The sequence below is a fragment of the Brassica rapa genome, chromosome A03 (genome assembly GCF_000309985.2).
Source record: "Brassica rapa cultivar Chiifu-401-42 chromosome A03, CAAS_Brap_v3.01, whole genome shotgun sequence".
NCBI classification, from domain to species: domain Eukaryota; kingdom Viridiplantae; phylum Streptophyta; class Magnoliopsida; order Brassicales; family Brassicaceae; genus Brassica; species Brassica rapa.
In genome coordinates, this window is record NC_024797.2 from 7866067 (window position 1) to 7892016 (window position 25950).

The 25950-nt window shown below is 37.7% G+C and overlaps 6 protein-coding genes across 13 annotated transcripts; 3 read left to right on the forward strand and 3 right to left on the reverse strand.

Moving 5' to 3' along the window:
• Window positions 1-389: 389 nt before the first annotated feature.
• LOC103857401 (acetolactate synthase small subunit 2, chloroplastic) lies at window positions 390-17930 on the forward strand. 3 transcript variants are annotated; one of them, XM_033287847.1, is made up of 16 exons: window positions 398-743; window positions 824-1037; window positions 1131-1214; window positions 1338-1406; window positions 1859-1942; window positions 2096-2248; window positions 2406-2492; window positions 2585-2647; window positions 2839-2943; window positions 3025-3147; window positions 3386-3538; window positions 3771-3836; window positions 4134-4235; window positions 8082-8086; window positions 13692-13717; window positions 17908-17930. In XM_033287847.1, exons 1-13 carry the CDS (start codon window positions 529-531, stop codon window positions 4221-4223), a joined length of 1506 nt encoding a protein of 501 aa, XP_033143738.1. In that variant the 5' UTR covers window positions 398-528; the 3' UTR covers window positions 4224-4235; window positions 8082-8086; window positions 13692-13717; window positions 17908-17930. The 3 variants fall into 3 exon arrangements, with proteins under 3 accessions (XP_033143737.1, XP_033143738.1, XP_009132818.1); XM_033287846.1 differs by lacking the exons at window positions 8082-8086; window positions 13692-13717; window positions 17908-17930 and having other exon boundaries at window positions 390-743; window positions 4134-4472; XM_009134570.2 differs by lacking the exons at window positions 2585-2647; window positions 8082-8086; window positions 13692-13717; window positions 17908-17930 and having other exon boundaries at window positions 401-743; window positions 4134-4472.
• LOC103857402 (thioredoxin-like fold domain-containing protein MRL7L, chloroplastic) lies at window positions 4738-6714 on the reverse strand. 4 transcript variants are annotated; one of them, XM_033287849.1, is made up of 6 exons: window positions 6515-6714; window positions 6247-6398; window positions 5618-6159; window positions 5279-5360; window positions 5057-5168; window positions 4738-4975 (listed from the first exon to the last, which is right to left on the reverse strand). In XM_033287849.1, the coding sequence occupies exons 2-6, from the start codon at window positions 6391-6393 to the stop codon at window positions 4854-4856; spliced, it is 1005 nt and encodes a 334-aa protein (XP_033143740.1). In that variant the 5' UTR covers window positions 6394-6398; window positions 6515-6714; the 3' UTR covers window positions 4738-4853. The 4 variants fall into 4 exon arrangements, with proteins under 4 accessions (XP_033143740.1, XP_033143739.1, XP_009132820.1 ...); XM_033287848.1 differs by having other exon boundaries at window positions 5618-6162; XM_009134572.3 differs by having other exon boundaries at window positions 6238-6398.
• LOC103857686 (probable sugar phosphate/phosphate translocator At1g12500) lies at window positions 6927-7295 on the forward strand. Its single transcript, XM_009134909.2, has one exon. The coding sequence runs from the start codon at window positions 6927-6929 to the stop codon at window positions 7293-7295; it is 369 nt and encodes a 122-aa protein (XP_009133157.1).
• Window positions 10934-13091, forward strand: LOC103857405 (leucine-rich repeat receptor-like serine/threonine/tyrosine-protein kinase SOBIR1). Its single transcript, XM_009134574.3, has one exon. The coding sequence runs from the start codon at window positions 11005-11007 to the stop codon at window positions 12940-12942; it is 1938 nt and encodes a 645-aa protein (XP_009132822.1). The 5' UTR covers window positions 10934-11004; the 3' UTR covers window positions 12943-13091.
• Window positions 13055-15855, reverse strand: LOC103857404 (RAP domain-containing protein, chloroplastic). The gene is made up of 5 exons (XM_009134573.3): window positions 15589-15855; window positions 15439-15512; window positions 13634-15251; window positions 13452-13534; window positions 13055-13279 (listed from the first exon to the last, which is right to left on the reverse strand). Exons 1-5 carry the CDS (start codon window positions 15722-15724, stop codon window positions 13211-13213), a joined length of 1980 nt encoding a protein of 659 aa, XP_009132821.2. The 5' UTR covers window positions 15725-15855; the 3' UTR covers window positions 13055-13210.
• LOC103857406 (myosin-12) lies at window positions 16474-25842 on the reverse strand. 3 transcript variants are annotated; one of them, XM_009134575.2, is made up of 39 exons: window positions 24992-25842; window positions 24784-24912; window positions 24573-24716; window positions 24359-24504; window positions 24134-24290; window positions 23881-23939; window positions 23632-23791; window positions 23405-23554; window positions 23198-23334; window positions 22968-23114; window positions 22676-22777; window positions 22535-22592; window positions 22357-22458; window positions 22241-22278; window positions 22036-22162; window positions 21786-21956; window positions 21581-21712; window positions 21391-21497; window positions 21234-21294; window positions 20966-21143; window positions 20591-20796; window positions 20286-20405; window positions 20108-20206; window positions 19828-20043; window positions 19618-19757; window positions 19427-19528; window positions 19208-19316; window positions 19080-19124; window positions 18949-19008; window positions 18712-18882; window positions 18476-18634; window positions 18202-18408; window positions 17957-18106; window positions 17810-17880; window positions 17622-17721; window positions 17465-17521; window positions 17236-17373; window positions 17020-17090; window positions 16474-16923 (listed from the first exon to the last, which is right to left on the reverse strand). In XM_009134575.2, exons 1-39 carry the CDS (start codon window positions 24992-24994, stop codon window positions 16791-16793), a joined length of 4662 nt encoding a protein of 1553 aa, XP_009132823.1. In that variant the 5' UTR covers window positions 24995-25842; the 3' UTR covers window positions 16474-16790. The 3 variants fall into 3 exon arrangements, with proteins under 3 accessions (XP_009132823.1, XP_033143736.1, XP_033143735.1); XM_033287845.1 differs by lacking the exon at window positions 24992-25842 and having other exon boundaries at window positions 18476-18631; window positions 24784-24967; XM_033287844.1 differs by lacking the exon at window positions 24992-25842 and having other exon boundaries at window positions 24784-24967.
• Between the last annotated feature and the right edge of the window lie 108 nt (window positions 25843-25950).

Below are 25950 nucleotides of genomic sequence, written 5' to 3' on the forward strand. Positions count from 1 at the left end.
TATATACTCCCTCCGTTTTTAAAAAATTCATATTATAGTTTTTTCACACTTATTAAAAAAACATTTAAAATTGTATTTTCAATACATTATTTTTCTTAATTAATTATTCCCAATAACTTTTAACTAATGAAATTTTATTAAATACAATTGTATTTTTTTTAAAGTATAATTTTTCATTAATTAATGTATTGAAAATGTAAAAAATATATCTTTTTGAAATAATTTTTTTCTAAAAAATGGATTTTTAAGGAATAGAGAGAGTATAACGGATCAGATCTGATATTAGTATTTACTTCGTTTCGTAGAATATTGCAAAGTATTTGTTTTGGCAGATTTTTTTTTGGTTTGAGTCAAAGAATGAATAGAAATAAAAATTTATGCATATTTTGCGCAGCCATAGCACAAACACCTCTCTAAGAAAAACATCAAATTGCGTTTGCGTTGAGAGAGTGGTCCCAGTACCTTTCGCTTGTCATTCCCTCTTCAAATCCTCTTTAGTCTCTGAAAACTTTCGACCTCGTCTCTTCAATGGCTGCCATTTCCGCAAGCTCTTCCCCATCCCTTCTCTCCTTGAGATCCTCATCTTCCCCCGCTCTCACACCCTCGACGCGGCGGGTATCATTCCCTTCGAAGATTTCTCATTTCTCCGGAAATTCAAACCGAGACAACGAAACGGGAAAGAGAGTGGAGAGAATCGTTAGAAGCGTCAACGAGAGGGTCTCCGATGCTCCACCAACGTCGAAGTACATTGAATTGTCGTCTTTTGAATCCGTTTGTATATTTTTCATATGTTTCTTTGATCATTTGCTTATATCTATCTTAGGGTGAGGAAGCACACGATCTCAGTGTTCGTTGGAGACGAAAGCGGGATGATAAACAGGATCGCAGGAGTCTTTGCGAGGAGAGGTTACAACATCGAGAGTCTTGCTGTTGGTCTCAACAGAGACAAGGCTTTATTCACCATTGTTGTCTCTGGAACCGAAAGGGTGCTTCAGCAGGTCATCGAGCAGCTTCAGAAGCTCGTTAATGTTCTCAAGGTTGTAACTTTTTCTATATCATCACACTTATCATTTAGTGCTGAAGATTAAATTTGCAAAATTGCTGAATTGAGTTTTGAGTTTGGTAATTAGGTTGAAGATATCTCGAGTGAACCGCAAGTGGAGCGTGAACTGATGCTTGTCAAAGTGAATGCACATCCGGAATACAGGGCTGAGGTAGTCTCCCTTGCCTATGAGTAATTAGACTTTAATGTACTTGCTGGTTGCTATGGATTCAGTATTGATGTGGAGTTTATTTTCTTTCAATTTTTGACGGGACCCTGTTTGATGAGTTTACAGATCATGTGGCTTGTTGACACATTCAGAGCAAAAGTTGTAGATATTGCGGAACACGCATTGACTATTGAGGTACATTTACTTATAGTTTGTGTTCTTCTCAATGTTGGATTCACATTGTAACTTATTGGTTCTGGACTTCTGTTTGTATCCTCTTATTAATCATTGCTAGACATACATTTTCTGTCTAGTGTAGCTTTTTGATTTTATTTGCCTTTTGAACGGATGATGTTCCACATGCAAGCTTTCGTTTCTGGACAAAGATTCAATTTTATGTTTGTGTGTTAAGGTTTATTTCAAACTTATGGTGTATCTTCTTCAACATATCTGACTTAATAAGCCAATAATATGCGCTCTAATTATATTGTATGTCCTAATTTTTGTGGGAGTTCTCAAGTGTTGTTTATGATAGTTAGAGAAACAGGACCATATGCATAAGATTATGAGGAAGTAGGATAAACAAATTAGTTGCTCTAGTTTACAAATTTTAGTTGTTTAGTATTCACTTTTAAGCGATCTTGCAGGTAACTGGAGATCCTGGGAAAATGATTGCTGTCGAAAGAAATTTGAAAAAGTTTGAGATCAGAGAGATTGTCAGGACAGGAAAGGTAGTGGACTTTTGGAGTAACTAGATTGTATTGCTTCTGAGTATCATCTTATTAGTGCTTTCTAATGGATATAGTTACATCTTTCAAAGGACATAAAAGACATAATCTTGTGGACTCACTAATTTAGGGAAATATGGAATGCCAAATTTTCAGATAGCACTGAGAAGGGAAAAGATGGGTGCTACTGCTCCATTTTGGCGATTCTCAGCAGCATCCTATCCAGATCTCAAGGAGCAAGCACCTGTTAATGTTCTTCGAGGTAGCAAAACAGGAGCTATAGTCCCTCCAAGTGAAACAACAGCAGGGGTGTGTGCTACAAACTAGTGTGCATCTCTCAAAGGAGAACATTTTTGACGCATGCAATTCAAATGCTCTTTTGTTTTCTGACACTATCTAAATTAAATTCTTCACAAGTTTACTAATCCTCCAGTGTTAAAAGTTTTATATTTTGTTTTAAATGTAGGGAGATGTTTATCCCGTTGAGTCAACTTCTGACCTAAAGGTACAACGTGTTCTTGACGCTCACTGGGGACTTCTCACGGACGAAGATGTAAGTGATTTTGTTGCTAATATATATACACGTAGATCTTATATATGCCACCATAGGTACGCGTGCCATGATGCTTTAATAGTTATATGCAGCATAATGGTAGAGGCTTCAGAATCTGTTTGCATTATAAGAGTTGGACTTATTTGAACAATCAGGTTGTCTGGGACTCTGAGTATGAATAATTCTTACTGTTAATATCGTATGGACGAATCATTATCCTATATCTAAACTTCTAAAGTTAGATATGATTAGTTGTGGAGATTGTTTCTATTCATTTGCATAGCTGACAGTTTTTCTAGGTGATTTTGTTTCATTTCGTTATAATTCTTCTTTTCTGATCTTTCAGACGAGTGGACTACGGTCACATACTCTATCTTTGCTTGTAAACGATGTTCCAGGAGTCCTTAATCTTGTAACTGGTGTTTTCGCTCGAAGGGGATACAATATTCAGGCATAGTCCTTATATCTCTCTCACACACAGAGTGCGCTTGGAATTCACTGATACACTGACTAAATCTTATTTTTGGTTCAGAGTTTGGCGGTAGGACATGCTGAAGCACAGGGCATTTCACGCATTACAACAGTTGTTCCTGCAACAGATGAATCAGTCAGCAAATTAGTGCAGCAACTTTATAAACTCGTTGATGTGCATGAGGTAGGATCACATAGAGCAACGGTCGTTCGTATATATTGTAACAGTCTGAATGCTCTTGATGGCTCTATCCTCTGCTCTTTTCCCTTTAGCTATTTCTGTGAAGTTTAAACTGTAGATCATACACAGAAGAATATCTTGTGATCTCTTCTTGGACTTTACTACATCTTTTCTGGTCTTATGCTGTAGTCTATACCATAATTTTCCAAGCAGTTATAAAATTTTGTGGGGATCACTGCAGGTCCATGATCTTACTCACTTGCCATTTTCTGAAAGAGAACTGATGCTGATTAAGATTGCTGTGAACGCTGCTGCAAGAAGAGATGTTCTGGACATTGCTAGTATTTTCAGGGCAAAAGCTGTTGACGTATCCGATCATACAATTACTTTGCAGGTAAAATGCATTTCTCATAAACTGGTACTTCGTTTGAGGTGTAGTTGCAAATCAGATAAACGATCCAATCGATTTGGACATCTGTAAAGTTACGTATCATTAGATAGATTTGACACAATCTTCCGTTTAACAAAATATATGAAACAGACTTGGATTTTCCATCTTAAATCGCTTTCTCCATTATTATTTTTTTTTTGGATTTGTTGATTGATTTTGTTTGATGTGGATACAGCTTACTGGGGATCTTGACAAGATGGTTGCACTGCAGAGGTTGTTGGAACCTTACGGTATATGCGAGGTTAGTGTTGCAATCTATTTTCATCTCTTAGTCAATGTTATAACAGGCAATAGCACATTATAACAAATTCTGAGCCGTAGTTAGAAGTCTCAAATTGTTCAGACAAAGTTGAAACATTAAGAGGTTTGTAGTCTTGTAAGCCTTAGAAACAGGAGTGAAATCTTAGTCTCGTAAAATCAATAACAAAAGCTGGACTCATTTTCTAATTTATTCTACCCCTTCAGGCCGTGCTTAGGACAAGAATCAGTTTGAGAGGCATTGTTCCTTGTATAACTTATGATGTTTCTCAATCAACAGGTTGCAAGAACAGGGCGTGTGGCATTGGCTCGTGAATCAGGAGTGGACTCTAAGTATCTTCGTGGATACTCCTTCCCTTTAAGTGGTTAATAACTCAATCGCTACACACTTTTATGAGCCACAACACAAAGACCAAGCCAGCGAGACTGTGTAGATATGTTTTGGGACTGTGAATTTCATTTCAGTTTCTTTATTTTGAGAATAAAAATGTTGTTAGGATTATTAATCTTCGCTGTCTTATTTTTCTCCCGGTAGTTGTCAACTGGGATGAATAAATCACACTTTTGATTTCATAGAAGTTTCTGTGGACCGACTTTGCAAATGTTTTAGAGAGTAAAAGTCAGACTAAAGTAATCGTTGACTGAACCGGAAGTGTACTTTGAACACCAACCGGAAAACAACAATCTACTGGTCAAAACTGGAAAATTTGGTTTATAAATTAAGAAACTAATCATTTTTTACGTGGTTCACTTACATGAGAATGAGAGATTGAGAGAGAGAGAAATGGAGAACAGAGCACGTCGCAAGAAAGAGAGAAACATGAAGATGACAATAAGTGTCTACGGACGAGAAGTTTCATAATGTTCTATAGTAGCAATTTGAGAAAGAAGAAGAAAACATATTTCAAATTCAAAAGATTGAGTACTTCTTCATAAGTTCATACATTTTCTTCAGAAACTAGTTTACATAATCACAAAGCCTATGCTGCTACATCAACACTTACAAATCAACTGAAGGAATCTGTTCTTGGGAACAGTCGACACCATTCAAACAAGGTGGCTTTGCAGCTCCGTAATAGAAGAAAGCCATGATCTTTGAGAGATCATCTGCTGTTCTAATGCCTGCAAATATGTCCAAAACATTTGTTCTAAGTACAACAAAAGAGTTATAGAGACTCTGGTTTCAGGTTTGGTAGAAATTACCTTTCTCACGGTATAATATCTTTCCGGCTTTAGTGAAGATGATCTCTGGGAACACAGTAACTTGCAGAGCAGAGACTAGATCTGTCTCAACCACAGCATCAACAGCAACACACTGGAAGCAATAATGATACAGGACCAGGAGGATTAAAGCACAGACCAAAACATACAGCAAGATCCAAAAATGGTTTTTACAAATTAGTAAAGAGATTTGTGCAAACTTACTCTTGGTGAAGGAAGTCCACAGTTCCATATGACCTGAATCGCCTTATCTAGCTCTTCCCTGAATTTTTCGTTTTCCTTTGGCCTGAAATTAGCCGACACTCATGTCAAACTTCAACACCAAATACAGTATTGGTCAGGATCGAAAGAAGAGAGTCATCATTGTTTTTCAAATACAGTAAAGGCTGAAACTTCTAATCACTAAAGAATCAAGTCCATAAACAAAACAGCCAAATGACTAATAATGAGTAAAGAAACTAACCAAGTATAAGAACCTAATCAACCAAACAGTTCTAAATGTTTAGCAATTTGACAAGCAAATCAAAGAGAGCACAGACAGACCTTTTGTAGCGGTTGTGAACAAGAACCATGAGCGGACTGATATCTTTGAACACTGCCTCCTCCCATTCTGCAGTCGTGAGATCTTTAATCGGTCGTATGTAGTTATCATCTTGCCAAATAATCTCCTTATCATCATCATCATCATCATCCTTCTTTTCGTTCTTAATAGTTATCTTATTGAAGAACTGGTTGAAGCTAAACCCCCAACCATCAGCATCCTCAGGCCAATCAGGATCCTCCTCGTTGACAACGAGAGGGTAATCCGCAAGAAGCTTCTGCATCTTCCTCCTCTTCTCCACCATGTCAATCTCCTCCTCTTCAACGTCAGGGTGGCTATCAATCACCTCTCTTATCTTCTGCCTCCACTCCCGTCTCTCCTCTGGATCATCTAGACTTGCAGATCTTTTGTCAGAGGTATCTTTCTTGACTTCATCCTCCTCGTCTTCACTGTCGCTTTCTTCTTTGTTTCTCCATGACTTCTTCCCAAGTTTATCAACCAAACCGAAAGCTTTCACATTTCTTCTAGACCTTGTAACATTAACCTTCTATGCGAAACAAAAGGTTTCAAATTGGCTTAGTTTGGAACTTAAGTAAGCACAGTTATAGGAGAGAGAGCTAACCATGTTCACCGAGGCAGAACACTCATATCTCGAAGAAGGAACCTCAAAACCGTTTCTTTTGCAAAGGGCAGAAGCAGAGACGCCGGAAAACAGTGGGGGAGTGATGATGAATCCGTTAACAGGGGAAGTGACACGTGTCGAGTATGGGAGAATCATTCCCTCTGAAACAAAGGAAAGAGATTGACGAAAAAAACAAAACACACAGAAACCAGAATAGAATCACACATCTAAAGGCTCGCGACGGTTTTCGAAATAGAATTAAATCAATTCAACGAACCTGGAGTTGAGACGGGTAACAATCTGAAGCTGGAATTGAGAAAACTGTAATTGATCGTGCTTTCTTCTTCTTCTTCCCAAACCTAAAAACTCTGTAAAACCCTTAGGAGAACATTTTCAGGTTTTGGGGATAACAAAAGAAAAGAAAACGTCAATTAAGGAAATGACACGTCACCCGCAAATACTAATAAGGGAATTTGCACTAGATGTCAAAATTATAGAAGGTAATTGGGTATATGGTAAAGAGACTGTGCAATTTGTGGTAATACCTAAAGTGTCCTTATTACTCAACACGTTTACATCTAAATCAGAATTTCCACCGTCCGATAATACATTCATCTCCCTCTTTCTTCTACTTGCTACCACCACATTTTCAGATCTCAGACAAAAAAAAAAAACTTTCTCTACCCAAAATGGTGGAAGCTCAATCATGGACGACGCGGCGGATAAGCAATCCGAGGTTCGACGCCGCCGCCACCACCACACCAACAGTCATCGACATCCCCGGAACACCTCCACACTCCTCCGCCTCCTCCAATGGAAAACCCTTCTTCTTCTCCTCCCCGCACGGTATCTCCCTCCGTTCTCACGGCGGTGTCGCCGCCTGGTTCGGTTCCAACATAGGAGTCCTTCTCCTGAACAAGTACCTCCTCTTCTACTACGGCTTCCGTTACCCGATCTTCTTGACCATGACGCACACGCTCTCCTGCGCCGCCTACAGCTCCGCCGTGATCAACATCGCCGGAATCATGCTCCATCAGCACATCCTCTCCCGCCGTTAGTTTTTGAAGATTCTTGCATTCTCGGCGATCTTCTGCCTCTCCGTCGTGTGCGGCAACACTTCGCTCCGTTACATTTCTGTTTTTTTTAATCAAGTGATCGGCCTAACCATTTGTAAAATATCTTACAACTCTTCTCTCTTCAATTATTTAGAGTTATATCCGGTTGTAATATTTTATATCATACTTTTAAATGAATGTATCCGGTTTTACAACGTGTATTGCGTTTACAATAAAAATTAATTTTTTTGCCAGCAACCCCGGTAACAGGTAACCATACGTTACGAAGAAGGTGTGGCTAAAGGAGAGAATGGGCAACTCATGTAAAAATTGACATGGTTCGCCAATTATTAAAAAGTTTGCATAGATCTGCAATTACCACTCTGAATTTTGATTTCTAGCTAAATAGGCCTACTAATAATATCTTCTTTTTTCGACCAACACTCGCAAATAATTATTTTTGTTTCAACAATTGTTTACATTTTCTTACTTCTCGGGTTTTTGGGATGTCTTTCAACATTATTATCAAGGGCTTATGATAAATTAAAGAAATGATTGGAGACTGAATCAAAATCTGAGACTAGTCAATTATTCATCGGATATAATTTTGAATAAGGTTTCAGTTTTCTGGAAATATATTAATTATCAAATGATTTACATGAAGGATACCAAAAACATTATTGTGGATTAGTTGAAACTACTAAGTTCAGTATTTTTTGGGTTGTCTATTGGATTTATATTAATAATTAAAAAATTTCTATAAGCTGGCAAAAAATACATCTTTTTACAATTCGGGCTGAGGTCTAATCGATTAATCTTCAAGGGATTTTTGTATCAACGTCAAATATATATTGATTATTCGCAATAAAAATTAGATATTCATGTCGACTGGTCACATAAACAGATAAGTTTGAGTTTGATAAATTTTTAATTCAAGGTATCTACCACTTTTTAAGGATGACATAATAGTCGACCACGCTTATCGCAATTTTCAAAATTAAATTTAAAAATAACTAAAGCTAAATCAATTAAAATACTAAAATTTAAATCTAAAGTCAAAATAAATATCATAATTATAGAAATCAAAAGAAAAGAACAACTAATGAAATAAACTTGAGAAGTTTGTTTGTAAATTTTTTTTAGAAAAACTTTCTATCCAAATAGTCATACCACAAATTTAGTAAAATTTCAAATATATTAATTTAAAATTGAAAAACAATCTATCGAAAAAAAATCAAAAGAAAATCCAATTAAAAAACTTTTATTTCAGAATAGATTTAAAAAAAATAGATAAAACGAAAATCGCATATCTCTTTAAAAGATGAGAATGTATAAAAAGAGAAAATGCATTGTTTTGGTGACTGGCTTCCTTAACAAACGAATTTTACTTTGTTCTAATTTGGATTATGTAGGAAATCTGAAAAATAATATAGTCCTTTATTCCAAAATAATTGATGTTTGGTTGAAGACACAACAACTAAGACATACATTTAAAAAAAAAAAGAAGTTGTATTAAAATATAAACTTAAATTAATTCATCATAAAATTATAAAAATCACTTGTCACACAATTTGCAATAAAAACTAAAATTAGTATAAAATATTAAAACATCATGTATTAAAACTACTTTGAGGTTTTTTTTTTTGCAGAAAACCCATTTTGAAACATTAAACTTTTTTTTTTCAAAACATCATCTATTTTGAAAAAAAAGTAGAGAGTATGCTGTTTGCTGTGTCATTTATCTGATTGTACCAATTATTTTATTTTTGAGCTTTTCTAATCGTTCATAATTTGAAACCCTATAAAAAAAAGCTAATTGTGAACTATAATGTGATTTATTTATAAAACTTGAAACAATTAAGTAGGTTAGGATGTCAGATCATTGGTGATTTATTAAATTTTTAACTTTTTTTTTTACGGATTTGAGGGTTTAAAATTTTTTGGAGACCTAAATCTATGTAATTTTCATCAAAAATTATGGAGGGGGGGGGGGGGTGGTGGTGGTTAATGTCAATATTTCATTTGGTTTTACACATGACCGGTCCTGCAATTAATAAGTTTTAGGAACTGAATGATATATTATATATTTAGAAGGTTTGGAGCCGGATGATTCTTATATACTAATCACTTAAAATTTGAAAGCTGGAAACCTCATGACTGCCTCTATAAACCTCAAGACTTTATTTTCCTTTCGTCCGATAAATTTTTAAGAATATTGATCAATAAAAAACGGAAGGATGTAACTAGGGCAGCTTTTACCCGGATGAAAGGAAAAAAATAGTCTTGGCTCTCTCTCTCACACAATCTAAAAGATATACAAAAAGAAAATTCTTGTCTAGTATAGTCATATAGCCAAGAATGTATGTTACTGACATAGCAAACATACAAACAAAGTGGTGTCCGTTCCAGGTGGCGATCATCCTCGGCTATAATCAAATTCAAGTAGTTTGGCTAATATGGATTTGTTTCATTAACTACACATTTTGCATCTCTTCCGGTTGTTTATCTTCATCTATTGTCAGTCTCCTTCGCACGACTTATTCAACTCTCACCGTTCGGAATCTTAATTACGACAACGAACTGATAGACATAAAACGGTAAAAAGACTGACTGAAACAATAATCATAAAATGTGTGGAACATAACAATAAAGTTCAAACGTGGAGAAAAAGGTGGCATTCCCACTGTGTGGAACCCGCAGCGTAGACTTTGACTTATCAACGCTTACATAGTCAAGTCAATACACAGAGTCGTGTAATTAAAAAAATTGCGACCAGCTTTTTTTTGGGTGCACATATTATTGCGACCAGCTACATTCACATTTTCTTACTGAGAATGATTTGGAATTTTTTTTTTTGATTTGGAGAATTTACAAACCGAGTAGCCATTCTCGAGTAATCTTTTTTTTTTATAAACTTACAAAAACTTAATGGTTGTTCAAAAAAAAAAGAACTTAATGATACACTTTACAAACCGAGTAGCCATTCTCGTTACAGAGTTGGATCTTGATTTTAGTTCTGGACCCCAATCTGATGTCGACACATATCATACTCAATTGTTTCTATAACAAACAACTAAATTAAAAATACAAAAATTCAGTTAACCAAACTAAGAGAACATAATCCATATAAATTATTTATGATAGAAGACTATCATATAACTTTATATAAATTAATTGCAGTAAGCAATAATCATGTAGTTTTTCATATCAATCTACAACTGTGACCTCTTAAACACGGCATGTATGAACTCCAAACCGTATATTTTTAAAAAATATTAATAGTAATTTGATATTCATATTTTCACATTTTATATTATTCACAATAACCTTGAATTTAAATTGTAATAAAAAAGTAAAACTTATTTTCAATTATCAACAATCATGTAAGGACTGAGGTTCTTTAAATACGACGGATATACACTTTTAACTGTATATATTTTTTATTTTTTTATTTTTGGTAACAACCGTATATATTTTAACAAATATTTAAGATAACTGAAATATAAAAATCACATCTACAACAACAATACAAAATACTGTAACTTGGGAGTATTTATACTTTTAAAATATTAATTAGTGTATTTAGGAAAAACAAAACCATAGAACACGTTATAAGACTTTTTGTATTTTAGTGGCACTTGCTGACCATAAATAACGAGAGTAAAGACTCCCGACAACACCCCCACAAGAAGAAACTTTCTCTTCAACTAAAATGATTACAATGGCTGTTCCCACAGGTCTCTTTCTCCGGCCTCTCATCCTCGCCGTTCTCTCCCTCCTCCTTCTTCTTTCTCCTTCCGTCTCCTCCTCCAGCGAGTGGCTCGACATCGATGCCTCAGATCTCAAAGCTCTTCAAGTCATCGAAACAGAGCTCGGAGTCAACAGTCAACGCTCTTTGTCCAGTGGTGCTAACCCCTGCGGCCACGGAGGAGTTTTCTGCGAGAGAAGACTCTCCTCCTCCGCCACCGGAGAATATGTCCTCCGCGTCACGAGACTCGTCTACCGATCAAGGTCCTTGTCGGGGACCATCTCGCCTGTTATCGGAAAGTTAACAGAGCTAAAGGAGCTCACTTTGTCTAACAACAAGTTGGTCAACGGTCTTCCTGTTGATGTCTTGAACTGCAAGAAACTCGAAGTACTTGATGTAAGAAACAACAGGTTCTCCGGTCAGGTTCCGGGGAACTTCTCACGTCTGATCCGTCTTCGGATTCTTGATCTTTCTTCCAACAAGTTCTCCGGGAACTTGAACTTCTTGAAGAACTTACGCAACCTGGAGAGTCTCTCGGTTTCAAACAATCTCTTCTCAGGCAAGATCCCACAAGGAGTTGACTCTTTCCACAATCTCCGGTTCTTTGACTTTTCTGAAAACCGGTTTTTGGAAGGTCCGGTTCCGGTTATGAGCAAAATCAAAACCAAGCTTCAGACGTCTTCTCTACACCAAACCAGACACATTCTCGCTGAAACTCAAAACTCCACCAAGAAAGCCAACAACAACACCACCACCACTACATCAAAAGCAACTTCAGAGCATGACAAAAAGAAGATCAAGAAGAAGAAGAACAAGAAGAAGAAAGTATTGGCGTGGATCTTAGGGTTCTTAGTCGGAGGCATAGGAGGAACCCTCTCTGGTTTTGTCTTCTCTGTTATATTCAGACTGGTCCTTCGAGCAATAAGAGGACCAGAGAAGCCATCAGGTCCTACCTTATTCAGTCCAATGATCAAGAAAGCTGAAGATTTAGCCTTCTTGGAGAACGAAGAAGCGTTAGCCTCTCTGGAGATCATTGGAAGAGGAGGCTGCGGAGAAGTCTTCAAAGCTGAACTACCTAACAGCAACGGGAAGATCATCGCTGTGAAGAAAGTGACGCAACAGTCTAAAGAAGCCGGCGAACTTGTAGACGAAGAGTCCAGGATGCTGAACAGGTACATGAGGCAAATCAGATCAGAGATCGCCACGGTGGGACACATCAGGCACAGGAATCTTCTCCCGTTGTTAGCGCACGTTGCGCAACCCGAGTGCCACTACCTAGTCTACGAGTACATGAAGAACGGTAGTTTGCAAGATATACTGACCGACGTGGCAGCTGGAAACAAAGAGTTGATGTGGCCAGCGAGGCACAAGATTGCTGTAGGTATAGCTGCAGGGCTTGAGTACCTTCACATGGATCACAAACCAGCAATCATTCACAGAGACTTGAAGCCAGCAAATATTCTTCTCGACGACGACATGGAGGCTAGGATTTCAGATTTCGGGCTGGCCAAGGTAATGCCTGATGCGGTCACGCACATCACAGCGTCGAAGCTTGCAGGTACCGTGGGGTACATAGCATCAGAGTATCATCAAACTCTCAAGTTCACGGACAAATGTGATATCTATAGCTTTGGAGTGATTCTTGGGGTTCTTGTGATTGGGAAGCTTCCTTCGGATGAGTTTTTCCAGACTACTGACGAGTTGAGTCTGATAAAGTGGATGAGGAACATGGTGACATCGGAGAATCCAAGCCTTGCGATTGATCCGAAGCTGATGGAACAAGGGTTCGATGAACAGATGCTTCTGGTTCTGAAAATCGCTTGTTACTGTACTTTGGATGATCCGAAACAGAGGCCAAACAGCAAAGATGTCAGGACTATGCTGTCCCAGATCAAACACTAGTGTCTCTGTCTCGCTGTGATATATTGTTTGCTTCAAAATGTGTATTCTATATTTCCTGTCCCATGAGAAATTCAAATAACTAGGAACACAATAGTGTTTGCTTGGCAGAAGCTTGTGATGAACATGTATAATTTAAATGCTTTTAATTATGTTTTCTTGCCTCTAACATAAAGTCATCAAACAGATACAATAAGCTTTAGCTATATACATGAAGGAATCGAGCACATTAATTAAGAACCATGATATAACAGTGTCTTACGTGCCTTCTCTATAAGCAGCCGTTGAGAATCTCCCTCAGATAGTCTAGCTGTTCATGACTTCCTTCATGTTCCTCCCACTGAAAAATTAATAAAAAACAAAGTCAAACACATGTTGAGATGTAGCAACTGAGATGGACAAACATTATCAATGAAGTTTTTCTCTGTCAAAGCAAGAACATGTCTACATGATTCTCATCATCCTAGCAACTCTATTTTTAAATTTGGGGGGTTTCAATGTTTCAAACTAACCTCTTGAAGAGACAAGGATACCACCTTCCATCCAGCAGCAGTAACATATCGTCGCTTCAGCATTGTATGCCCTAACGGTAGTCCTGTATAGAGAATAGACACAAAAGTCGAAATGATCAACAAGTTTGTGTTGGCTCCACCAAACAACATGATTATTAAAGGAACAGAGTGATGTCACATACCAGTGTTTCTTGAGAAATGAGTTGGCCCATCGATTTCTAAAGCAACTTTCTTCTCGACCAGAGCAACATCCACAGTGTATCCATCCACATCATGTTCTTTAGCCCAATCAAGCCCTGTACTTATCAGAAGGCGTCCAACTTCTTTCTGAAACGATGAGGTTATCTTCTGATTGAATCTTTTGGTCTTTCCTGCACGGGTTATTTTTTCTTCGAGCTCATGGCATAGTGACAACTCGAGGTGGGGATACTCAAGCTTCAAGCACTGATTCACGAGATACACCTGAGAAGCAAACATGACATCTTCTCTATACTGTTCTGAAAGCTTCTGCTCTTCCAAAGTGGTTAAGATATTCCATATATTTGCAAAGAAAGGTCGCTCCACTTGTCCAAGAACAGCATAAGACCATGCTATGTTTCCAAGCTGGTCTCTGTTAAAGCTGAGCGCTGGAGATCCTGAAGCACCGTCGCTTACTTCATCATAGTTTGATGTTTCTTTCGTCATGCAGCACTTGAACTGGTCACTGCCTTTGAAAGCACTGTCCAAAGAATCAAGCAAAGGACCAGCTGGCTCATAAAGCGAGGCGAATGACCACAACAGTTGAGCAATCTCTTGGCCTTTAAAGGTAACGATAACAGTAGCTGCCCTCTTTGACAACTCCCCAAAGAGTTCCGGAGCAGAATGCCTCATGGAAGCAAAAGCGCCTGCAATATTAGCAACATTCTGAGAATTAAACTCCTCAACTTTAGACGTGGCAACTTCCGCGACTCTATCCATCTCCGTCAGATAAAGCAGTTCACCCCCGATTTTGGACAACGCCCAAGCAATGTTAGAGACGCCTTGAGCTGAACATTCTGGGAGGCATGTCATCGCGAGAGCAACAAGCATCGACATCTCTCTCTGCCGAGCAAACGCAAGCCTACGAGTTCTCATCATCGAAACTTTCTCCATGTTCTTGGCGATCCGGTGGAGCGCAGTAGCGATGTTTAAAGGAGACAACGGCGATGGGGTTAAGCCTTTGGCAACGGCCATGATTGTCTCAGCTGTTACTTCAAGCACCTCTTCAGCGGTCTGCGCTTCTGTTATAGCTTTGTTAAGGTTGATCTCCTTCATACGATCTGAAGGTCCTGAGAACTGGGATAGCCTCTGGACTAACTGCTCCCTCGTCTTCTCTTTCTTCTCCTCAAACATCCCACCAGCTAACGAGCTAACTCTCCTCCGCAGCTCCCCCATCTTATCCTCCTCCATGGATCGGTCTAAAAACTCCAGACCTTCTTCATCTGAATCGAAATCATCTTCAGGAACACTCTTACTTTTAACCTTATCCTTGTTTATCACTTTCTTGCTCTTTTTCTTCTTCTTCTTCTTCTTGAGAGGCATCACCTCCGCCATTCTAGAAGACAACCCTCTAGACTCAATCGACTGAAGTGCAATTTTCCTAGCCCTTACACACCAATCCATCCCTTCAGTGTCATCAAGCGCTTTCGACTTAGCTTGCTTCTTCCTCTTCTTTGGAGGTTGAACCTCCAACGGATCAATCTCCCCAAGAAACTCTGCCTCCCAGTCATCATCATCTTCTTCCTCCTCCTCTTCTTCCGAGTTACCAATCACAGACGAGTTCTAAAACAATAAGAAACAACATACAAGTTTGTTCAGCAACCTTATCCAAAACCTTTAACACTATCATGATTCATGACTCGCAAATACAAATAAAAGACTTAAAATTTATAAAAGCAAACACTAAAAGTAATCATTTTTAAACCTAATCATCTGACTAATCCATGTTTCTATGAAATGAAGAGCTAACCAGGCGATTCAAGGAAGCCCTCTTCGCGACTGGAGATAGAAACCGATTCTTTTTATCAGGGAGAAGCAGTATCCCTGGAGATGGACCAAAGAGCGTGGTAAGGTTGAATACGAAACAACGAAGAGAAATAGGAAATGAGGTAGAAGCGACCTGCGGCGAAGGAATTGGAGGAGGAGGAGGAGGAGACAGAGAGATGGAGATGGAGGCGAGTATGACTAACGAAGCGGTGGCGTAGCTCCGGCGGACTGAAGCAGAAGCACCGCCGTAGTGGAACTACACACTCCATCTTCTTCTTCAATCGGAGAAATGTTGATTGGCTCTGTACTGTTCCTATGGTTTTTAACAGAGACTGGGTTTTAGTTTGGGTAGAACCCTCTTCTTCATTTAGTGAGTTTGTTTTCAAACATGTTGATTTTATCGTAATGATCCCTGCAAATTAGCTTATTTATTGAACACCTTTACTATTTAATACCCTTGTGGTCCCTCAAATATAGTTTATTCCTACAAATGCCCATTTTGGAGAAACCCCAAATAATATCAGTTGAATACAACATCTAAAGTCACTTGTCTGGGATGTGTTACTGAAAAATGGATGAAGTTCAGGTAATTTAAAAAATATTGAATAAATCTTAGATATTTTAAACTAGTTTTTATACATATTATTTGAATATATATATACAATATAACCTCTTTAAATTAATACTCTATAAATTAATATACAATAAAAATTTCTATAAAATAATATAATTTTATAGTCTCAAATTGAGTTTTTGTTTCAATTAGTATATCAATAAATTAATATCTCTATAAATTAATAAAAAAATTATAGTTTTTGTGTAGTCTCAACATTATTAATTTATAGAGGTTTTATCCGTATTCGTTTATTTTTCTCATATCATTCATGTATCCATTTGATTAAACGGAACAATCTTAGATGAATATTAATTTCAATAGGATCTTAAATAGAGCTGTCCACAAATCCAAAATATATAGACCAAATATAAGACAAATTTTGGAATTTTTTTAAGTCCAAAGTTTCACAAAATCCAATCTCATTAACATACAATAGTGTTCAGTACAATATCCATGTATCATTTGGCCAAAAAGAAAGAGCACACCATGCATGTATCATTTGAATCTCAACTTGCCTATACACACTTGTAAATTATAAAGAATAATGCAAATAAAATAAAAATACAAACCAAAGAATAAAGAAAAAATCATAAAAGAAGAGAAGCTTTCTTGCTTCTTGTGAAAAAACAAATGGAAAGAAAATGACAAAAGCTTCACTTTCTGTAATATATGCAAAAATCATGGCTTAATAAATAATTTTAAAATTTCAGTTGTCTGCCTTACTCAGGCAATGTCTGGAACAAGAAGTGGAAATCAGATCGCTGCCGGAGAAGCGGCGGTGGATCCACGTCGGAAAGGCGAATGGTCCTGCCGTGGAATGATTGTGACACATCTTCCACTGAGAAAGGAATGCTGAAAGATACCGGAAAGAGTCAGTCACTAGTTTGCAAGTAATTAGGGAGATAACTTGAGATAAAAGCAACATATTAGTTTGCTTGTTTGTCATACCTTGAGTCAACGTCTAGCAGGAAAGAAGGGTAAGTCATGTTCACTGAATCCTCCGCCATTAGTTTGATCACCTATTATCACCACAAAATCGTTTGATCATGATGACTCCATGTTGTTTTAGGTTTAACTTTGTCTCATAGCCATATTAATATTGTGTTTTGTCTTAAACAAGTTTTGGAGTTGGTTAGGTTTTGTTTGGTTTGGTGCAGTACTTACCTCAGGGGAGAGTCCTTGAGTTCCATACTTGTCGTCCCAAAACATAGTTCCAATTCTATATACTTGTGGAATGCTTAGTACCGGACATATCTCTTTTGTAATCTCGTCTAATGATTTCTGTGTCTTTTGATGCAAGACCTGTAGAGTGATAGTGTATATATGAAATTCAGATTCTTTTTTTTTTCATCAGTTATTTTCACCAATAGATATGCATGGTTAGAAACTGTACCAGAAACTTCACTGCTTGCCTAATGTGTTGAAGTTCATCCCATGGTGATCGTGCTGCCTGTTAGAAGACAACAATATATATGATTATGTAAGTTAATCTTTCTCTTGTTTTTTTTTTTTGCTCTTGGCACAGTTTGGTTATTAATGCTTTAGAGTACCTCGTCTTCTGTCTTAAGGCACCACTGTTCTAATTCATGCAAACCCATTTTCAGATATTCTCCGTTGCTAAAAGAACAACACTCTCGGCGAAGCAACAAACTGCCAGAAGATACAAACTTTGTAAGTCAAGTGACGTCTTAACTTAGTTCTTTAGCTGCTTGTGTCGTACGGAATATATGCATTGTACCTGTTAAAGAGCTGCACATTTATGTACGAGAAAACCTGATGGAAGAGTTTTCTTGTGATCATAGATGGGACCTGGAGATCATCATTAAGACAAGTCAAGAAACAGGAAAAGAACAAATCAAAGATCTTCAAAAGTGCGTTCTCTTACATGGTTCTCTGCCATCATGGTCAAGGTATGTTCAAGCTTTTCAGTGATGTTCTTCCATTGTACATATGATGCTTGTTGCTTTGCAATTGTGTTCAAGTGGCTGCCTTTAGTCACGCCTCGCAATGTTCTGGCTCTCATAGGTCTTGGTGCCTGTTACATCTCACATTTAACAAGTTATTCAAATAAGTGATTATCTAATCACTAAGATATGTTCCATAGTAACTTGATGAATGATGTATACTTACATGGATACATAGATTTAGTAACGGGTTTATCTCTTTCTTCAAGCTATCTCGGATCATTCCATATGTTTTCTCAACGTATGCAGCTAAGTGTTGCTTGAATAGTAACGCTGGGTATTTAGCTTCAACAATCTGTTGGTCATTTGATATCCCAACAATCCCACTGTATCCACTCGATGTTTCCAGACCCACTGAAGATGACTGCATCCCCTACAATGTTGTTACCAACAGTTACTAAGGCTCATACACATTGATGTTTCACTTTTACGAAGCTTACTTGCACCAGTCTCCCAAATAGTGTAGTCTGTGATGATCTGTTACGTCTTGAAGCAGAATTATTTGTATTGCTGAACTTGAGTGTGGATTGTAGAAGAGATAAGAGAGTAGAGCTTGTTGTGAGCCAATAAGTTAGCTCCCTTGTGTCATCTTGGCTCTTCTGGAAGAACCAAAGTTAGTACAACTTGAATATAAAGTTTTGGGTTCATAGGATTAAGAATTTTACTACTTTATTACCTCAATGGATGATCTGATTTTATGAACAATTCTATCAAATATATTTGTTTTCTCGAGTTCAAATGATCTCCATTGAAGTAGTGTCTTGTAAATTATCCAGGCTGCCACAGATCTGCCATTATCAAATCTTCTCTCCTCGGTGAGGCATATCAGCAGCACATCGTGGCTCTCCTGTCCAGTAATACTATTTATAAACTCTCTGTAATGAACTTATGGGCTCTTAAGGACAAATGATACCTTTTGCCTATCTGTTAAAGATCTTTGTTTTGCTAACACAGTGACTGGAGTCCTTGGCTCCTGAAACAAATAACAAGAGATGATGAACTGTAGAGTACTGTTTCTTAACTGGTCTTAGCAAGATAACTTACTTTTGTTGCCTGAATCTCTTCTGTTTGATGTCCATTTTCAAGATCCTGCATAGTTATATTACATTAATGCAATGTTATACTAGTTTTTCTTTAACTAAAATAATTATATGTTGACAGAAGTTCTGCACCTTTGGAGATGCAGAAACTGCTTCATTAGGCACTGTCTTCTCTACAGCAGCTGTCTGTCTTCTAAGAGTTTCATTTTCTGACTCTAGAATTGCAATCCTGTCCTTCAGGCTGATAAGATGATTTTTTTTTTGGTTTACATATGTGATGACATCAGATGTTTTTTTTAGATTATGTGATGATATCAGATAACAATTTCAAATCAGCTCATAAGACAGTACCTGTTTAACTCTTCAGGCTCTACGGTGCTTGTTGAAGCAGCCAAAGCCTGCTGGCGCAAGACCTGATTTTCAGATTCAAGGTTTGACTGGTTGGTTTGTAATCTGGAAATTTACCAACAACACTCATGAAACCTGACTGTAAAAACAGAAATATGTTTTCAATGCCTTCAAGAAACTGATTGAATCAATACCTTTCAATAACCTCTTGAAGTTGAATGGCCTTTGCTTTTGCATCTTCTGCTTCAGTCAGACTTGCCTTGTTATCTTTCTCAAGTTCAGAACATACTGCTTCAAACTCCTCAAGTTTTCCTTTTAATTTCTCTACCTCAACCTGGATTTTGAAGATATTGTATGAGGCAATTATCTGCTAGTTGGTTGAACTTGTAGCTCAAAAAACTTACCTCCAGCTCATTGTTTTGACTGGTCAGTAATTCCAGTTGAGTGTTGTCTACAACTGGAACCTCTTTGATGACTGGTGGAGCTTGTTCAATGGCTAGTATTGCTGCTTCTTTCTCTCGTATGATTGCAGCATGTGCTTCATCTAGCTTCTCTTGCAATTCAGTTAAAGCGTTTTGTAGGTTTGCAACCTCTTGTGCTTTAGCTTCTTCAAGATCAACCTAATGAACATTTTTTTGAATTATGACCACTATACACAAAGAACTCTATGTTTTTGAATATCACCTTCTGATGCTTCTCTAATTCGAGACGCCAGGTTAGCTCTTCCACACGCTTCTCTAACTTGTCTTTGGCTTCCTTGAGTGCCCCAGTTTCTCTTGCAGCCTTTGTTTGAAAGAATTGTTTCTTAGTAACTTAGACTGAAGTATGCATGAGTAGATTGATTCATACTAATAAAACTTACCATTTTGAGCTTTTTGAGCTCTTTTCGAGCTACTTTAGCTCTCCACAGACATTGTAATGCTAATGTTGATTTTTTGTACTGGTTATAAGCTTCATGAGCTTGGTATCTTCTCCATTCCCTCTGTCAAAAATATATGAGTAAGAATTCATAGAAGTATATATCAAAATTATATTGACCCTACTTTTCCCCTTCCAAGTTATATGATCCTTGAGATTAGACTAGTCTGAGAATGTAAAATTCAAGTCCAAAAAATTATGATCATTTGATAAACAAAGATTTGAGATCAAGTAGTCCAAATATAGTACCTGAACAATAATTGCAGCCTTTGTTCTTCTTCTGTGTCTATATTTGTTTCGAGCATCCATTGCCCGTAAACCAGTCTGGATAACTGTTGCTGATGCCTGGAGTTTAGTGTAGCACATCCTTGCTCTATGAGCACGAGTGTTCTTTTGGATACAAACTGAAGCAGCTTCCCTTCGCATGTTTTGATATAACTTGCGTGCAAGTTGTGCTATATAAGCAACAGAACATGACATACAAGTTAGTTTAGAGAACGTTGTGTCCTGTCTGAGATTTGGATCAGCTTATGACATTATTTTATCATATACCAGTGCTCTTATTGGTATAACAGTTCTATATTCATAGCTTTGTGTTGGGTAAGGAGTGTCAAAGAATTAAACCTCTCAAAAGTTTCTGAACAAAAATTGTAGCCTTTTTCTGCCCAAGGAACTCTTTTCTTGTCAGATAAGTTCTGATTTGCCTCTGAATGAGTCTAGTGGCACCAGCCAAAACCTCGGTTCTTCTCGCATCTAGTTCAGCCATCTGGCCAGCCCTAAGAAATATCTTTGTTTTCCCTATCTGAACACAGCAAATCAGAATGCAAAGTTTAGGTTGAACTGCTACTGAATGAGTTCATTTTGAAATGCATGTACCCTGAGCCTGACATACCTGGTAGCCCTTTAAGCCCATTTTGTCACATATTGATGCACAGGCAGCCTTTTCATCAGATCTGTCAATACAAAAATGCAGTTTTCTGAGTGATGATTGGTTCAGGAGAGTAATAATCTGTCTTCTTTACTAGATAGTGTTAGTGTATTTTTAATACCCTTCTGGTACGTGTGTTGCTAGCATCACAAAACGATCAAGAAATTCATCAAATGCTCGTTTTGTCGGATAACCAGCACAACTGATTCTTATAGCTTCCAGTACGCCCTGTTCACTTACACAGATTGGCTATAAGCATAAACCTTTTGAACTTGTTCAAATAGTAAACGTAAGACTTTAGGCTTGCTTACTCCGCATCTTAGTTGGTTAAGGACAGTGTCATTCTCGAAAATCGATGGCTTTAGAACTGTATTTGGCTTCACACATCTAATGTAATGAGGCTCCGTTGTGTTAAGCGTCTCCATTAGAGCTTGGAGTTGTTGCTGGAGGGTAAGGTTATGTCAGGAATAAAGATCTTGAGAAATGTGTAAATGGTTATGTTTTATATTGGCTTACCTTGAAACGGGTTCCAATTGATGAAAACTTGGACTGCTTTGATGCGTCTTCTGGTAATGGTGGAAACAAATTGGCGACAAAAGAGCACTTAGAGGCATCTAACAAAGCTTGATGTTCTGCCACAACATAGTCCTTGTTCTTGTCGAGAAAAAACTCTGCTGAGTATGTAACCTGAGGCATCAAAGCGTTGGTTAGTGACTAGCTATTGTAGTTACTTCCAGCTTAGCGTATAAAACTGTATTTGTCTCACATCTCCTGCATAGTGGTTGACAGTGAAGGCTGTTCTGGCAAGCTTAGGTTTGCTGAAACGCTTGTGTCCTTTATATGTTTGATACATCTTCTGTGCAAACGTCTCATGGGTCGACTTGGGAAACATGCTGCAAGAATGTAAGGTTACTACAAGAGGATACCAGTTCTAGCTATTACCATGGATTGATAGTTTCTGATACACTTACCATGCTTCATCGAGTAAAGCAATTATGCCTCCTGGTTTCTGCAAGAAATTAAGAAGATGTCATTGACGGTTTCCTTTGTTTATTACAAGAGGTTGTTAGTTTCAAATAGTGTATACCTTCTCAATAAGATCTAAGACGTCTTGGTTGTCAACAAATTCAACATAGCTCCAGTCTATTTCCTCCCTAGTGTACTCCTCTTGCTCCATCTTGAACACATGCTGCATAGAAAAAAATTGTTTCCATGTAAAAAGTTTATTGCAATGTGAATTGGTTATAGGTGATTTTATATCTTACCTGGTTGAAGTGCTGTTGCAATTTCTCATTTGTGAGATTGATGCATAGCTGCTCAAAACTATCAAAGGTGCATAGTGGTATCAGATCTTAAGTTCTACGTGTGTGCACATCATTCAGGTTTATCATTTCTGTCTGGTTTACCTGTTGATCTTGAAGCTTTCAAATCCATAAATATCGAGGACTCCAATCAAGCTTGTAGCATTGGGGTCTTGACCTATTGAGCTGTTGATCTTGTCCACAATCCTGCCATAAAATTGAGTTGAACACATGTCACTGTTGGAGATTTCTCAAACTGAAAAACTGTTTATCTAGACAATGTCCTGAAGCAAAACCATTTAAAAGCTGTGTTATGTCCCTCCTGTGATGTCTGTGTGGTTTCTATTAAAATTTCAAACTATTCATTTTTTTTGTTTCAGGAGTTGTATTTACTCACCAGTCAAACAACCTGGAGTACACTGTCTTGGCTAAAGCGTCACGGTTCAAGGCTGCTGATTCCGGGTCAAGTGGCTTTGTAATGTTACCATCAGGAGTAACAATTACACGCTTGCAGAGTGAATCCTCCAGCATCTTCTCATTGCACCTGTGCCAAGTGGATTTATCTGTCAGCATTACCATTGGAACTGTGCAGAGAGTTCAAGTGCTAATGTTAAGGATCGTCTATACATGAGTAGTTCTGCTGCTGTCTGAAGATGATATCTTGACTTATCATCCCTTAGTTTTGAAGAATCTGCGTCTTCTCCTTTGATGAAATTTACATTTCCAAGGTGGAGGATGGCAGCTACAACGCGGAATATGGCATCCTTGAAGTTGAAAGTTTCTTGTCAGCATTTATCATCATTTTATATCCTTATAGAGAGTCATGAGACAAACCTGTGACTCTTGTCCAATACCAACAATGTCCATGGCATTTCTGGTCTCCAAATACTCTCTTGCATCATCTACATTAGAAACCTCATAGCAGTTTGTCTGATTCAGATAGTGAAACGTCCTTGGATCACCTAGCTTGAACTTCTTGACTTCCTGAAAAAAATATCTTGTTGCTAAGTTTTTATTTACCATCTATATTGCTTTCAGGATTGTTACTGATCATTTTTTACCTCAGGTGGTGCTGCACATAGCATGTAGAAGCAGTGATAGTTCCTCTCAGGGTCTGAAACTTGGCACACACGTGACCGTTCTAGAAGATAAGTTCTTATTGCAGCTCCAGATATCTTCCCACGTTTGTCAAATTGGATCTCAACAAATTTTCCAAACCGACTGTTACAAGAAGCATTGAGAGTTACAAATAGTCCAAAACATAAGATGTCAAGAGTTTTGTCCAAAGTAAGTGTTGTAATAGCTAACACCTTGAGTTGTTGTTTTTCACAGTTTTGGCGTTTCCAAAGGCTTCCAAGACTGGATTAGACTGAAAAGCAGAACAGCTTTAGAATTGTGGAAGCAGTTTTGTTTGAAGCAGATAATAAAATGAGAGCAAGTAACCAACGAGGAGTTGGCTTAGTGGCTAAAACTCTTAGATCATGTAGTGTAGGTCTAAGAGGTCAAAGGTTCGATTCCTGTTGGGAGGGGGTCTGCTCTCATAAAAAGAGCAAGTAAACTCACCTCTAAGACTTGTTGTTCAACACTTCTCCCTTCTGTATCTGATCTACCTCCCATGAATGCAAGATATCTCATAAGCATTTTGGTTGTCTCTGTCTTCCCAGCTCCACTCTCTCCACTAACCAAAATAGACTGGCTCTTTGCCTCATTTATCATCGCCCTGGCATACATGAAAAGCTTTAGCTAATACAGTAAGTTCTCTACTCAGTGATTAAAAACTTGTTATACCTGTAACTAGTGTCTGCAACAGCAAACAGATGAGGGCTTAGCTCTCCAAACGCAGCTCCTTTATATTGCTCCATCATATGGACGCTGTACAAATGAGGAAGTCTTTGGAATGGATTCACAGCAATCAAGATGTTTCCAGTGTAAGTCTGCCTTATTCAAGAAGTTTGCAATTAGACAATAGTTTTGATCAATGGAATGTTTTAAGATTACTGACATATATCTCATTTAGTGAAAACCGGCAAGCAAGATTGTGGAGGACCCCTGGCTCATGGAGGTAAGCCAGTTTAGTCATGTCATCAACTCCTGCAGGCGGCGCCTCTGTATCCTTTGGATAGAGGCTAGAGATACTAGCAACAATCTGTAAATATCAAATCTATACTTTAGCTTGAAAGTGGTTTTATAAGAAATTAAAAGTATATTCTTACTGTTTTTTCATCTGCAGTGAGTATTGTTGCATTAGTGCCTTTGATCTCTGTCACTTCTCCATTAGTCCATGCATGTTCTGGATCTTCCACCCAGACATGTGACCCAAGTGTGATGTTTACAGGAGTCCCCTTAACATCATTCATCAAAGCAAGCTTTTCAGTATTCATATTCACAATAAAAGATAAAGGTATGCAACATAAAGCTTACCATAACTCAAGCTTCTCTAAGCTCTTAAGGTTGAGTATCTGAAGCAGTTGAAGAAGAGAGAGATCAAATCAACTCTCTTGGGTCATTTTCTTGAAAACCATGTTTGAGCATTTGATATGAAACTGTTTGGTGTAAGGTCACTAGTAATCTTCAAATGTTTTTTCTCCTTTTCAAAGCTTTTATGCTGTACTTACTTTTGAACATGAAGGGGGTCCTCGTAGGTTAAACTAAATGTGAAATTGCTACTTTTAGAACAATAAAGTAGTTTGCTTTATATTTTGATATTGCAACTGCACCAACTTTTCTCTTGATCAGCCATGGCCAGATACTGTTTCGCTGTGAAAGTGAATCTCTTTCCTCTTTTTTTTTTCCGTCAAAAGACATCAAGACCCTTCACGTTTGTTCCAATGATCTCTTGCAGAGCCAAAGACTCAAGGGACGTGTCTGTCATGGGGTGCTTAAACTTGAAGTCATCACTTAAAAGTGTAAACTTGTCACATCTTATTGAAAGTTGCAAATTAAATCTTTCTTATTTTATTTTATTTTGTGTGTGTGAAGGCGGCAATGGCCGGTGGAGTATCTGCCGTGGCGGCTGAGGCCACTGGCTGAAGCTGGGACATTTCGTTTAACTTTTCCAGCTAGACTCGGTTTCCTTTTTCTTTATTTTTTTTTTTATGGTCGACAGTTTAGGACCATAGGTATTGTTTGAATATTCAAAGATGCATCATTATCTGTCTAATTTTTGCTAATTTCTCGATCCAAGAACATCATGATTACATGTGCAACACTGTGTTTTTAACTTTTTCATAAATTAAATTATAAGAGAATCTCTCAAAATATCTTATATCATCTGGCATAACATATTTTAATCCATCTATCAAAACATTGATGTTCATGCCAAAACCAATTCCATACTAAAGATCACATCATAAAATTTACCTGACAGACCACTTAAGTCA

Bases quoted from the DNA above. Each gene is read 5' to 3' on its own strand.
- LOC103857404 (XM_009134573.3), bottom strand. From the start codon at position 15,724: ATGGAGTGTGTAGTTCCACTACGGCGGTGCTTCTGCTTCAGTCCGCCG. The intron at 15,513-15,588 runs GTCGCTTCTACC...GTCCATCTCCAG, and splicing joins CTCCAATTCCTTCGCCGCAG to GGATACTGCTTCTCCCTGAT. The intron at 13,535-13,633 runs GTATGTGACATC...TTCTCTATACAG, and splicing joins TCATTTCTCAAGAAACACTG to GACTACCGTTAGGGCATACA.
- LOC103857406 (XM_033287844.1), bottom strand. From the start codon at position 24,951: ATGAATACTGAAAAGCTTGCTTTGATGAATGATGTTAAGGGGACTCCT. The intron at 24,291-24,358 runs GTATAACAAGTT...CATGTATGCCAG, and splicing joins GTTGCAGACACTAGTTACAG to GGCGATGATAAATGAGGCAA. The intron at 18,409-18,475 runs GTAAGCTTCGTA...ACAACATTGTAG, and splicing joins TATTTGGGAGACTGGTGCAA to GGGATGCAGTCATCTTCAGT.
- LOC103857405 (XM_009134574.3), top strand. From the start codon at position 11,005: ATGATTACAATGGCTGTTCCCACAGGTCTCTTTCTCCGGCCTCTCATC.
- LOC103857686 (XM_009134909.2), top strand. From the start codon at position 6,927: ATGGTGGAAGCTCAATCATGGACGACGCGGCGGATAAGCAATCCGAGG.
- LOC103857401 (XM_033287846.1), top strand. From the start codon at position 529: ATGGCTGCCATTTCCGCAAGCTCTTCCCCATCCCTTCTCTCCTTGAGA. The intron at 1,407-1,858 runs GTACATTTACTT...GCGATCTTGCAG, and splicing joins AACACGCATTGACTATTGAG to GTAACTGGAGATCCTGGGAA. The intron at 2,648-2,838 runs GTTGTCTGGGAC...CTGATCTTTCAG, and splicing joins GGACTTATTTGAACAATCAG to ACGAGTGGACTACGGTCACA.
- LOC103857402 (XM_009134571.3), bottom strand. From the start codon at position 6,393: ATGATTCTCCCATACTCGACACGTGTCACTTCCCCTGTTAACGGATTC. The intron at 5,361-5,617 runs GTCTGTCTGTGC...GGCTAATTTCAG, and splicing joins GTTCACAACCGCTACAAAAG to GCCAAAGGAAAACGAAAAAT. The intron at 4,976-5,056 runs GTAATTTCTACC...ACATATTTGCAG, and splicing joins GATATTATACCGTGAGAAAG to GCATTAGAACAGCAGATGAT.